This window comes from Lipotes vexillifer, unplaced genomic scaffold (genome assembly GCF_000442215.2).
Source record: "Lipotes vexillifer unplaced genomic scaffold, Lipotes_vexillifer_v1.1 scaffold484, whole genome shotgun sequence".
In the NCBI taxonomy this organism is placed as follows: Eukaryota; Metazoa; Chordata; class Mammalia; order Artiodactyla; family Lipotidae; genus Lipotes; species Lipotes vexillifer.
In genome coordinates, this window is record NW_006786458.1 from 377,883 (window position 1) to 391,040 (window position 13,158).

Consider the following 13,158-nt stretch of genomic DNA (forward strand, 5'->3'; position numbering starts at 1 on the left):
AAGAGCGTCATGCATATTCAGACAGTTGCGTCACATTCCCTGAAGTGGGACGATGAGTTAATATGTACTGGTTAAAGGGTATCCATTTTTACACGAGTATCAACAGGTTTTGACCAACGTTTCTTCAAAATCACCTCTGGCAAAAGCAATTACTAAATTGTTCTCCAGCAATTACTAAATACAGAGCGCGTTTCTACCTAGCCCATCCTTAGCACCGGTCTCGGTGCCAATTTGGCAGCTACCAAAATTGGGGAAATGGTGCCCTTGGCCATGAAGACTCTATTGACATCGCTCACATCACTGAATCTCAAATCCCGGAGAGCTGCCTGGGTTGTTATGGCCCAAATCTTGGGACCAGGGTGAGGCCAAAGAGGGTGTGCAGCATCTTCAGGGTCTCCTGCACCTTTTCATATCTCAAGGCACAGCTTTTCTGACCAGAGAAGCCTTCTTTGGATAAGGTGCAGTAAAAGTTGATCAGCTCCAGCCAAGTCTTAAGCCCAGAACATGCACATTTAGATGTGCAGATGCCATGCTTTCAGGGAGCCTTAGATAAACAGGCAGGTTACTCCCCTACTTTTTGATTCCTCCCCCTTCCCCCAGATGGAGAAAAACAATATTATTTAGGTTAAAATAAAACAGTCTGGGTTACACTTTATTTAAGAAGATAGCTTAAGATCTAGAAGACCAGAGTCTTTACAGATTGGCAGATGCAGTACTGCACGATTTTACTCTCTTGGCCACTTTGCACCTTACTGTGAGACCAGGCTTCTAAAGCCCCTCCAGCCCCAGGAAAACGTGCTGAAGGCGCCTACTCAGAAGGGCTCCATCCTGGTGACTACTTATTGCCCAGTCCAGGTTAGGGTGGATTTAGCCTCTTGGTGAGAATAAGGAGGCACAAGTTTTGCTCTATGTATTACGTGTTTTCAGTGAGACAGAAAAATTCGAGTAAGTGGCCGTTCTCCCCAACGAAGCAGCCTGGTACAGCATCTTGAGTTTTCACTTTGTTCCATGGGACGTGCTCTCGTGCTGCACAAAAAGGAGGTGCACCCCTCATATCGCGCAGTGGGTCCTCAATTCTAGAACTCCACTCCACCCCCACGTGTGCCTCCACCCCTCCCCTCCTCCAGCCACCATAACTGCTCCATAAATGACGTTCGCAGCAACTTCGCCCCTCCAGGCCTGAGGAATGCCAAAGCTTGCTGAGCAATTACTGTTTGCAAAATCCCGGGCTCTGGGGGCAGATTTTCCGCTGCTCCGAATCTCCCTCCAGCCTCAAGCATTGCCCAATCCCTACGGTCCGGCTGACCCTCCCCAGCGACTGCCCCCTGGTCTGCCCCAAACCAGGCAGCAGCACTCCACCAGGAGGTAAGACAACTTCCCGGGACACCCCAACGTCTCCTTTCGCCCCCATCCGGTAGCTTGGAAATTTGCACTGGGCAGTGACGTCACACTTGGAGGCGGGTCCCCACTGTCCCGCACACCAATGGCGCGGCCGCGGCCGGCCTCTCCTTTCCCAGTGATTGGTGCCTCTCTGCTCCACCCCAGCCCGCCATGGCGTCAGGCGCCGCAGCGCCCGGGAGGTGGTTCCCACTTTAAAGAAGTGAAGTTTTTCGCCCCCTCCCCCTCCCCGCCCGCCTCCTGCAGCCTCCCGCGCCCAGCGGAGCCGGCGGATGGAGCTACGCTGCGGCGGCGTAGGGGGCCAGGCTGGAGGGCGCAGGATGGATGGGGACAGCCGAGATGGCGGCGGCGGCGGCTGCAAGGACGCCGGGTCGGAGGACTATGAGAACCTGCCGACCAGCGTCTCCTTATCCATCCACATGACAGCCGGAGCGATGGCCGGGATCCTGGAGCACTCGGTCATGTACCCGGTAGACTCAGTGAAGGTGAGGCGCGAGGGGACTTTAGGAACGGAGCGAGCGGAGAGAAGAGCGCGCGCGCGTGCGTTTGCATCCCGCGCAGGAGCAGCCTGGATGCAGCTCTCCGAAAACGCGCTCTCCTCGGGGCCGCGGCGCCCCGGGTCTCCTGGGTCTCACCGGGAGCTGGCGCGCGCAGCCGGGGCGCCGAGGAGCGCGCTGCGCAGCTCCTTCCGCTGTGCGCCTGGGCCCTGGGGGCACCCCCCGCGCCCACGAGGGTGCCCCAGCCGGCGCCCCGCTCCGCCGCTCCCGCCGAGTTCCCGGCCCGGGCTGCTGGCGGCGCTGCGGCGGGCGAGGAGGAGTGGCGAGCGCCGCTGGCCTCGGTGGTGGCGGCGGGGTTCCCGAGGGAGGCGGCCAGTGCAGCTTTGCACAGTCTTACCACTGTCTGGCCACGCGATCGGAGAGTTTGCGGTCCCGGGTCATTGCGGCTCCAGCTGGCGCGCCCGGTGTCCGAGCCGCGGCGAGTGGCGTCCGCCGGCCGGTGCCGGGTGGCCGAGGCTGCCCACACGTGCACTGTCCCGGAGGGACCCGCCGCCGGGAGCGCTAACCACGTTCGCGCCGAGGAACGTGTCCCCGGTCGGGCCGGCCCGGCCACCCGCCCTCCGGCTGTGGAGCCGCTGAGAGGCACTAAGACTTGCAGTGACATTTGCCTTCTCATTTTGTTGCAGGGAGGCGGGCAGGCAGGGAGAGCGTGAGCTATACCGTAAGCCTTTCTTACGGTTTGTGTAATAGACGTTCAGTTGGCCCGGTACTTCCCGGGTAGTTTTAAATGCATTTCTGTAAGGAGGCAGCTTTAGCCAGGAGGATTTTGCCAGAGTTGCCCTCAGTCAGCCTGTTCAGAATACCGAATGGCTAGGGGACGGAGTGCTGAGGGGGAGTAATGCTAGTACTGACACATTGCACTTTTGTGGGCAGAACTCATCTAAAACATACAGCAACCCTGGGGATTAACAGATGAAGAAACCGTGGCACAGAGAGGTGACCAGATTAGCCTGCCCGGGCTCATGAGCCACCTGTATCCTCTGACTCCAGCCCCAGTGTGCTTTGGGAGATCTGGGGACCTCTCCGGGTGGCAGTTATCTTGGAAGGCAGGCCCAGCAGAGTTCCCCAGCTAGCATCTGTATCTTGTTGCTGATGCTGGCCCCATGTGAGTGGCGTGAAGGCCAGAATGTCTAATGCAGAGGGTTTTCCCTGCCCTGGGCAGCTCTCAGAGCTGGCAGTCAGTGGCTGGACAGACACGGGTCCAGAGAGAAGACCATGGGCATTGGCAGTAAGGTGAGCCCAAGTCTTATATTGTGCTGCTGGGACTGAGCCATCACCCCTTCTCTCCCTCCGGCATCCCAGTGGGGAATTAAGGGAATGGTCCTTGCCTGCCAGGGTTACAGAGGCCACAGGGAGATCTTGTCTCTTAGGTTTTCGAAGCTGCTCCAGGAAAGACCCTGGACAGATACCAGGTGGCATTTGTATAGGAAAGAATCCCTCACATGTAATAAAATTCCCCATGTTTGAAGTTGTTGTCTCAGGTGCCTTGGACAGAGTGTGGGAAAGTTAGGAGCAGGGAGATGTTATTTGAGCAGGCACCAGACCCACTGGGTCGTGGAGATGAATGTTCCATCAAGGACCTGTACCACTTCTGAGACCCTTGGCCTCTGCTGTGAGTTTGGTTCAGGGCATCATTTTAGCTTATCTTTAGGATTAGGAATAGTCAGTCATGCCTTTTGAGCTCCCTGTGACACTCTGAAGAGGCATTAATCTCACGTGTTTAAATTTTGTGATCTGTGTTTAGTTTCCTCCGTGCCCCTCCTTCTGCGCCTTGGATGCTGGGCTGTTTTGATCCATTTGTCACTGTGTACTTAGTATTACTTTCTGTAGCAGTTTTCACCTGTGACCAGGTTAACGTGGTGTGTATGATCGAAGGAGCTGGTCTTACCGTCCTAGGCAAGTCATTCTGTGGGGCTTGACTGTAAAATGAAGGCTTGGGTTAACTAACCAGGAAGTTTTCTAGGTTCTACGATTATAGTCCTAGCTCTGAATAACGACCCTTAGGGGTTCTTCTGGTTTTGAGCATGCAGGTTTGGCCTTAAAGCCCCTCTTGTTTTTTGGCTACAACTTTCTTGGATTACTCTTTTCACTTTGCAGCAGGGATGAAAGGCACAGAGTTAAGTGGTATGAGCCCCGCAGTGTGACCCCAGTGAGGCTGCGGCAGAGTGCCAACGTGTGCCAAGACCAGCATGGTTGTCTGTGTCCAACACGAGATATGCTTCAGTCACGGAAATCCTCTATTTGGGGAGACCTTCACTGTGTTCTTCTTAAATATTTGGGAAGATGAAGACTGTGAGTAATTGAATCAGAGCCCTGGGCTGGGGTTCAAGCCCGGCCCCTAACTTGTTTCATGCCTTAGGCACTGTTCTGTGCCTTGGTTTTGTCACTAGTAAAACGGAGGCTGTGGACCAGTTCAGTATTTCCCGTTTCTAACCTGCCCCCCTTTCTACGAACACAGAACACTCGTCCTCTTTTTTTTGTTTGTTTGTTTTTTTGCGGTACGCGGGCGTCTCACTGTTGTGGCCTCTTCCGTTGCGGAGCACAGGCTCCGGACACGCAGGCTCAGTAGCCATGGCTCACGGGCCCAGCTGCTCCGCGGCATGTGGGATCTTCCCAAACCAGGGCACAAACCCGCGTCCCCTGCATCGGCAGGCGGACTCTCAACCACTGCGCCACCAGGGAAGCCCTCACTCGTCCTCTTTACGTTCTTGAAATTTCAAAAAGTTATTACACCTGAAGCCAAATCAATGTAAGTTGTATCTTGAAAGGGAAAAAAAAAAGTTTTCTTTGATTTTATAAGGCACACAGTTTTAACCTGTTCTTGTAAAGTTCAGTGAGAGTGTTGGATGGACCTGCTTTTTCCAGTTTTTCTCTCCTAGATAGTGTGAACCATGGTGCTCAGGGGTGGTCACTTTCATTTCTGAGCCCAGCGAGCTGTTAGGTTGGGTCCTTAAGCGCAGATAGGTCAGCCTTGCTAATGCTTCCCACTGTAACATTACATACATTTTCCCATGAAGTCCCATCCCCCCCACCATGTCACCTTAATGATCTGCATTTTTCAAACTGGGTGGTGACCCATCAGTGGGAGCAACATTTTTTAAAAAATCAATTAATTAATTAAGTTTTGGCTGCGTTGGGTCTTCGTTGCTGTGTGCGGGCTTTCTGTAGTTGTGGCGAGCAGGGGCTACTCTTTGTTGCGGTGCGCGGCCTTCTCGTTGCTGTGGCTTCTCTTGTTGCGGAGCATGGGCTCTAGGCATGCGGGCTTCAGTCGTTGCGGCACATGGGCTTCAGTAGTTGTGGCTCGCGGGCTCTAGAGCGCAGTAGTTGTGGCGCATGGGCTTAGTTGCTCTGAGGCATGTGGGATCTTCGTGGACCAGGGCTCGAACCGGTGTCCCCTGCATTGGCAGGCGGATTCTTAACCACTGCGCCACCAGGGAAGTCCCAGGAGCAACATTTTTAAAAAGCCAGATTGGTGCGAGTACAAAACACGGGCACGTGTGGCATGCGGTAAGGAGCAGTGTCGCTCCATGAAATTCTGCTTGGGTGTATGTGTGTGTGTGTTCCCTGAGTGGCTGTGTAAAGTGCACTTCTGGCTGGGGATTATGGGCAAAAACGTCTGAAAAACACTGAACCTCATAATCACTAGTGCCTCTTGAGCTCCAGCAGTCAACAGCCTGTGATTATTAAGTGGGTATTTGGAAGACTTTTGGCAACTTTTCTCCTCTTTCCTGTGTCTTCCTCTGTCACTTGTCCCCGCGCTGGTGGCATATGAGTACTCACTCATCCATAAAGGGCCAGGCTGCTGGGATCCCATAGTGGTCCCAGGGGAGGGAGCGAGGGGGCTCCGTAGGGCTCTCACCAAAGGGTAGCCACGACTTGCTCCTTTCCAACTGGGGCTTTGCAGCCCCTCTACCGTGAGCCTCTCCCTGGTGCTCCAGAGGGGCCAGTGGCGTGGTCGCCTAGACCAGCACTTGGGGTGGATGTGAGAACCCCTGGTCGGGAGCGCTCAGGGCTGTGGGGAGAATGCCAGGTGGGTGGAGGAGGAAATTCCAACCAGATTAGGCACACCGCTCGCTCGCAGACCATGCCGAGTCCTGCAGTGGCGAAAGCAGGGGTAGAAGGAAACAGGAAAGATTTGAAGCGAGGGAACTTCCGCTGACCCTTTCACAGCCCTTCTCTTGTTTTGCTTGTCAGGGAAACTCAGTCCTCAAGCTCTGCTGGGGGAAGCCCTCCTTCCCCGCCAGGGTGCAGCCCGATGGCAGGGCACTGACAGCCGGCCGAGTGGGTTAAGGCTCAGCCTTCTGTCTAGGAGCTGGTGGCTGCCGAGCCAGTTAGAAACCTCGCTTGGCCTTGGGGGTTTCTGTCGCTGGCCCTGCAGAGCTCGGAGGAGCAGCAGCAGCGAGCCAGGCAGGTGCCAGGAGGCTCTGCCTTCCTCCACTTCTGACTTTGCTCATCCTTCCTGGTCCCAGCAGTGCAAGCTGACTGCTAGGGTCCTCTGGGGAGGTGGGGGGCAGGGGGCGAAGGCAGCCGCCAGTGTCCCTCCCACCCACTCCAGTGCTTTCGAAACCAAGTACGGTCCAGTAGATGCCATTCTGCTTCGAAAGAGCATGAAATCCCAAATTGCTCTCGTTCTTGCAACAAAATTATAGTGATCTTTCCTGTCTCGTAGAGATCCCGCCCCTCCTTTTCCATCCTCCTTCAGCGGGAGGCGCTTTTCTAAAAGGTGGATTTCGGAGTGGCGTGGAGTTCAGCGAGGAGTCCTCTGGAACTTCTGTCCGGTTGTCTGTTTCATGAACACCCAGGCCGCGTGCTGATGCCCAGGGCTGGGGTCTGCTGGAGGAGTGGGGTCTGCTGGGGGTCCCAGAGGCCTGGCACACGGGGCAGCAGTGTGAGTTTCTCCCAAAGGGCTCGGCTGCCCAGCGGATGGTGGGTTGTTAGGGATTAGGTGTCGGCAGGCCAGCGTTGGAAGGACCAAAGGCAGAGAAACTGCGGGCCCGGGAGAGGCTGCAGGGATGGGCTGAGGAAGCCAGGGATGCGCTGAGAGGAGAGAGAAGAGACAGGATGGCGTGGAGTTCAGCGAGGAGTCCTCTGGAACTTCTGTCCGGTTGTCTGTTTCATGAACACCCAGGCCGCGTGCTGATGCCCAGGGCTGGGGTCTGCTGGAGGAGTGGGAAAAGGGATCTCAGGCGGTCCCAGATCAGCACTTGGCCCCCATGTGGCCACTTTCCGGCCGGCTGCTGGCCCCCTCTGCCCAGAAGTGGGGGAGGGGGAGGCTGGGGCAAAGGGCTTGGAGGGGAGCCCCTAGGATTATAGTTGGCAGCCAAGGCGGCCTCAGCTCTTTAACAGCGGGAGGGACTTGGGGCTAATTGGGGGGATTCAATTACATTGTTTAAACCATACAGGGGTGTGCACATGGGGTAGGCGGGTGTGCACATGAAGTGGGGGGCGTGTCATGTGGAAGGGAGGGCGTGGCTCTGTGGAGTAGGCCTTCCATAGTTTCCTGGTTTCCGCTGGGCACCTTTTAGCCATCTGTGGCCCTTTCATTGAAGAGGGTTTTTGTCCCACCGCTCTTTGGGGCGGTGACCAATCTCCAGACTTGAGTCCCACTTTCCTTCTTTTACAGGCTTGGGCTCTGGACCCCTTCTGGCTTTCCCTGACCCACTGGATGACCTGGCTTGCTTGTGTTCAAGGAGGCCTTCGGCAGTCCCTCTTGAACCCCAGAACTGGCTCTTTTCATATCTCCCCTCATGCCCAACCTTTCCTTCTCAGAGTTTTCTTTTTGTTTTTAATCTTCATTGAGTTCTGCTTCTCCCAAAGTCTGCCCTCCCCTCCCGGCCTCCACCTGGAATGTTTGCTGCCGCCATTTTCCATAGGAGGCTTGCATCTGATCACTGTCTCTTTAACTGCAAACCTGCCCTCAAGCTCCTTCTGAGCTGCAGTTTCTCACCCTCAGAGAACTATCCTGGGGCAATTCAGGTCCCAGTCTTGGACTTAACCGGTTGGGCGGGACACTTAGCTTTTCTGAGGTCTAGTTTTCTTACCTGTGAAATGCAGACACAAATTTTCTTCCTGCTTTTTCTCACCTGAACCAACCTTCTAGTGCTTCCTTCTTCCCCTGGTTTCCCGTCGGAACCCATGGAAGTTCCGTGTAACAGAGGCTCCCTTACATCTTCACTGAGTTTTCCTTCCTCCTACCGGTGCTGATGGAAATCCAGCTCTTCCCTTGAGACCCCCACTTCCCTGAAGCCTCTCAAGAAAAGATGGTTCCCATCGCCTCAAACCACATGCCTTGGGGCTGCTGCCCTCTGGCTGTTGATCACCCACCTTATCAACTGCTCGTTTCCCTTTGAGGCTCCCGCCGTCCACTTCCACCAGTGTCCAGCCCTCTTCTCTCTCTGTCCCCACTCACCTCCTGCTCTACTGGGATGGCAGGATGGGTAGGGGCAGGGGCCCTGAGCCAGACTGCATGGACTAGGTCCTGCTTCCCACTTGGGTGTGACCTGGGGCAAGTTTCTTCATCCACCTCTGTGCCCAGTTTCCCCACCTGTAAAAAAAGGACAAGATGGTACTGATGTCCCAGGTGGCTGTGAGGGTTGAGTCCTTACAGCGCTTATCAGAGCCTGCTGTGTATGAGTGTCCCCTAGGTGGGAGCTCTCAGCTTCATCATGATCATCATCAGTGACGTGATCCAGTCACTTTCCCTCGTTCTCTGGATGTTGGCGTCTGGCTCATAGACCGCTCCTCTACCCTGAATCCCATCGTCATCCTGAGACTGTCCCCTCTTGGCCGCCACCCAACTAACACCCAAATCCCTCCATTCTTTACATTGCTCAGGTCGAGGGCTGTTACCTCCACGGGGCCTTGTCCTGACCCAAAACCTTTCTGCCTCTGAAATCGTGCGTTCAGACGTCTCATAGCCTGGCCACAGCTTTCTCATGGTCACACTGTGCTAGGGCTCCTGTCTCTTCTCTCTCCTCTCAGCGCATCCCTGGCTTCCTCAGCCCATCCCTGCAGCCTCTCCCGGGCCCGCAGTTTCTCTGCCTTTGGTCCTTCCAACGCTGGCCTGCCGACACCTAATCCCTAACAACCCACCATCCGCTGGGCAGCCGAGCCCTTTGGGAGAAACTCACACTGCTGCCCCGTGTGCCAGGCCTCTGGGACCCCCAGCAGACCCCACTCCTCCAGCAGACCCCAGCCCTGGGCATCAGCACGCGGCCTGGGTGTTCATGAAACAGACAGCCGGACAGAAGTTCCAGAGGACTCCTCGCTGGACTCCACGCCACTCCGAAATCCACCTTTTAGAAAAGCACCTCCCGCTGAAGGAGGGCGGAAAAGAAGGGAGGGGCGGGATCTCTAGGAGACAGGAAAGATCACTATAATTTTGTTGCAAGAACGAGAGCAATCTGGGATTTCACGCCCTTTCGAAGCAGAATGGCGTCTACTGTCCTTTCCCGTGTTCTGGTCAGTTCGCTTTTGTCCCCCTCAGCAGCTGCTTCAGACCATCTTGCTTCTCAGACCCCCACCCCTCCACTTCTCTCAGCCTCAGTGTGGCATCTCGCTCCCTGTTTATAGAGGAACCAGGCCCCCAGTCAGACTGTCCTGTGACTGTCCTTCCAGCTAGCCTGCTGTCCCCCGCCCCTCCCTCCTCCTATCTTAAGGTAAGAGGGTCCTTCCTTCCTCTAAGGGGAATCAGCGGGGAAAGGGTGATGTATAGGGACCACCCCATACACCTGGATTTGAATCCTGGCCCTCCACCTGGGCCACCTTACTTGGCCTCTCTAAGCTCAGTTTCCTTGTCTGCAGAGTGTGGATGTGAATCCCAAGACCTACCTTATGGGGTTGTTGAAAGAATTAAGTGGGGTGACATACGTGAAGCTCTTGCTGCAGTGCCTGGCGCCTAAGTTCTCAATAAAGGTCATGGGGGTAGTTATTTTGGTCAGCTGTCTCATGAGTAACCCAGTTCCAGTATCCTTAGCACACCCCCACCCAGCCCCACCCCACCACTGGTTCCTTCTTAGAAGCATTTCTACGTCCAGTCCATACTTTTCCCATCTTAAATAATGAACCAACCCCAGGCAGCTCACCTTGAGCCCACGTGCCCTTAAAATAACAAATGTTAGAGAAGGATGGTTGACATTCAGTCTCTCCCTCCTACCCTTGTCACCCCCCCAGGCCTCTCTGGGTTTTTGTGCCCGGCACTCTGCTGGCACTAGGGTGCCAGCGATCTCCTGGCTAATAAATTCAGCCGTCGTTTTCCTGGCCCCTCTGACGACAGGCAGCCTGCTGGTCTTCCTCAGAATTCTGCCCTCTACCTTCTTTTCTTTCCTCGGGACACGTCTCCATTTCTGCCTGGGTCCTGATAACTCGCAGGTTGCATCTCTGTGTCTCTGGTCCGGACTCTCTAGGAGCTAGATAAACAGTTGCCTTGAAGACATGTCCATTTGGCTCCCTTGGTGTCCATCGTGGACGACCTGCCCTGCCCTGCCCTCTGGCCTGCCCTTTGGCCTGGGCCCCCTCCCTCAGAAAATTGGGGATGGTCTTCAGCTCTTCCCCCACCTCTGCCCCCCTTCCCCTTCTCCCCTTATGCTTCCAAGACCTGTCCACTCCTGCATCTGTAATACCTCTTAATTTGTTTTCTTCCTCCTACTCCTTCTACCTTGGTTCAGGGGACTCAGCAGCTGTCGCCTTTACATGGCAGACTTCCCTGATCACGGAGTCACAGTTGAACAAACCCTCCCCTCCACTCACCCACACTTCCCTATTGCCCGGCCCTGCTTTTTCTCCCCAGCATGTGTTACCTTATAACACACAATACTGTTAATTGATACTTATTTATTTATTTATTTATTTTCCTGCCCACGCCACCCAGCTTGTGGAATCTTAGTTCCCTGACCAGGGATCGAACCTGTGCCCCCTGCAATGGAAGTGCGGAGTCTTAACCACTGGACTGCCAAGGAATTCCCTCATATTTATTATTTATATTGTTTACTATTTTCTTCATATTTGTAAAGTTATTTACATTGTTTACGGTCTCCCTTCATTGGAATGTCAGCTCCCAGTGGGCAGGAATGTTTGACTCCTTCGTTCTCTGGTGTGTTCCTATTGCCACAAGCAGTACCCAGCACACAGTAGGTGCTCAGTTAAGTATTGATATTTGTTGAATGAATTCCCACAAATCCTTCCTAGCTAGTCCTGCACACTCCCAGTTTTCTCTCCTTAAATAGGGAAGAGTAGCAATACCCATCCTGCCCACCTTTCAGATCTACTTACTGGATCTTGGAAGAAAGTGCAGCCAGGTTTGCAGTGAACACAGTTTAAAAAGCATAAAGCTCTCTGCAGGTGCCAGGCCATGGTATTTATTATCAAACCAGGATCGTGTTAAAGGGGTAAGGTTAGCCGATTGGAACGGGAAGTCCAGCCTGTTTGTTCTCCATGGTGCTGCAGAGCCTGCAAGGGGCCTGAGCAGGTAGAGGGGCAGCCCATTGTCTCAGTTCACATCCATTGGTGTCTCCCCACACCTGACACTCCCCTAGCTGTCCCCGTTGCCTTCAGAATAAAACCTGGACTACCTCGCATGGCACGCAAAGACCTAGACCTTTTCTCCCTCTGACTTAGCCACCGGGGATACGTAAAGGTTTTCCGTGACTCTTGGTTGAATGAATCAGTTGTTTTAAAAAAGATGTGGGGGAAAAAGTTCTTTAAAACCTGCTATGAAACAAATGCTAGTTTTTGTTTTGCTTAGCGTTGTTTGGAATCTCTACTGTATCTTGGTCACAAAGAGACTTTCTCAGCCCTTTTGCCTGACCCTTTCTTGTGGTAGAACCCATAAGCCTCAGTGAAACCCTGATGAGGCTATTAATTCATCTGGCCAGCCACTTCATTCATTCCACACTTAACTGAGGCCCCTCCTACCCCGGGCAACAAAAACAAGTCCTGGCCCCTATTTCCAGAGCCCGCTCCCTATAATTAGACCCTGAGCTTAGGTGGTGGGACCAGCTCGCTCCCTTTGAGGGGATGAATGGCCCAACTTGATATTTGCTTTCAGATGGGCATGAGGGCTGGGGTGTGGAGTCTGGAGGGCCCAGGCTGCCATCTTGAAGGCCTGGAGTCAGATTGGGAGTGTCACTGGGATGTCTTTGCCTGGCGTTCTTGCATCGGCTCCTGTCCCCGTGGGAGACACTGGCCCTCAGTTGTACTGTTCCTCCGTGCCCCCCCCCCCATCTTCTTCCTGACCCCTGCGGTTGTTAGTCATTCTGGAAGCTGAAATTGGCTCACAGAAGGTACCTTTGAGAATCCCCTCACCGTACCCTCCCAGTAATCCCAGACTGCCGGGAAGGGCCGTTGTCTGGTCACTAAGAGGTGTTTTGGTTTCACATTCGTGCTTTCTCTCTGAAGAGAAAACAAAACATGTTGAAATAGAGAGAAATCCCAGCAGCAGCTTGGTTGAAGCAAGAGTTGCATAACAGGTTTAGGAAATGTCTGGCCAGTGTGGAGTGGATCAGGTGGAGGGACTGCCGCTTTGTGTCATGGAGAGGACGTCCTCTGAGGCCAGCAGCCTCCAGATTCATCACACACATCCTGCGAGAGACTCAGAAAGCCACGGTACCCTGAGGTCTGGTGGCAAAAGCCCCTGATGGATCTCTCATTGTAGCGACAGCCTTTGTTCCCTGGAGATGCTGCCGTGGGCAGGGGCTGGGAAGGGGGGCATGTCTGTCAGACTGGTGCTGGTGTTGAAGCCCCTAGAAAGGGCACTGAACTAGGAGGGGGTGGGGCTGGCCCCACGAATTTAAGTCCCAGTCCTGCCATGCACCAGCTTTGAAACCTGGACGAGTCATTTCTCTGGGCCAGTGTCTCCTTGTCTCATGGACTATTATTAGTCACCTAGACTAACATCATCTGTTTACCTACTTGACAGGGCTGTTGAGAAGCTCAGGTGGGATCATGTTTGAGGGCGGCTTTTGTAAACCTTGACAGGCCCAGCTAATGACATCATATCAGAGGCAATATGCTTAATGATTAAGAGCCCTTCAAGTTAACAGCACGGGCTCTGGGGCTAGACTCCCTAGGCTGGTGCCTGGACAAGCTACTGAAAACTCTCTGTGCCTTATTTTTCTCATCTGTGAAATGGGGATAAAATAGTACTCACCTCAGCATGTTGCTATGAGAATTAATTATGATACACCTAGAGTGTTAAGAAGAGCGT

General features: G+C 54.1%; 1 protein-coding gene across 1 annotated transcript in view; it reads left to right on the plus strand.

The window, feature by feature from the left end:
* The first annotated feature begins 1,670 nt into the window (after positions 1-1,670).
* The window catches only part of SLC25A37 (solute carrier family 25 member 37), a 42,905-nt gene continuing 31,417 nt past the window's right edge, over positions 1,671-13,158 (plus strand). The window contains exon 1 of the mRNA XM_007458815.1: positions 1,671-1,883. Within this exon, the coding sequence (XP_007458877.1) occupies positions 1,671-1,883 (213 nt within the window). The remainder of the gene's footprint in view (positions 1,884-13,158) is intronic.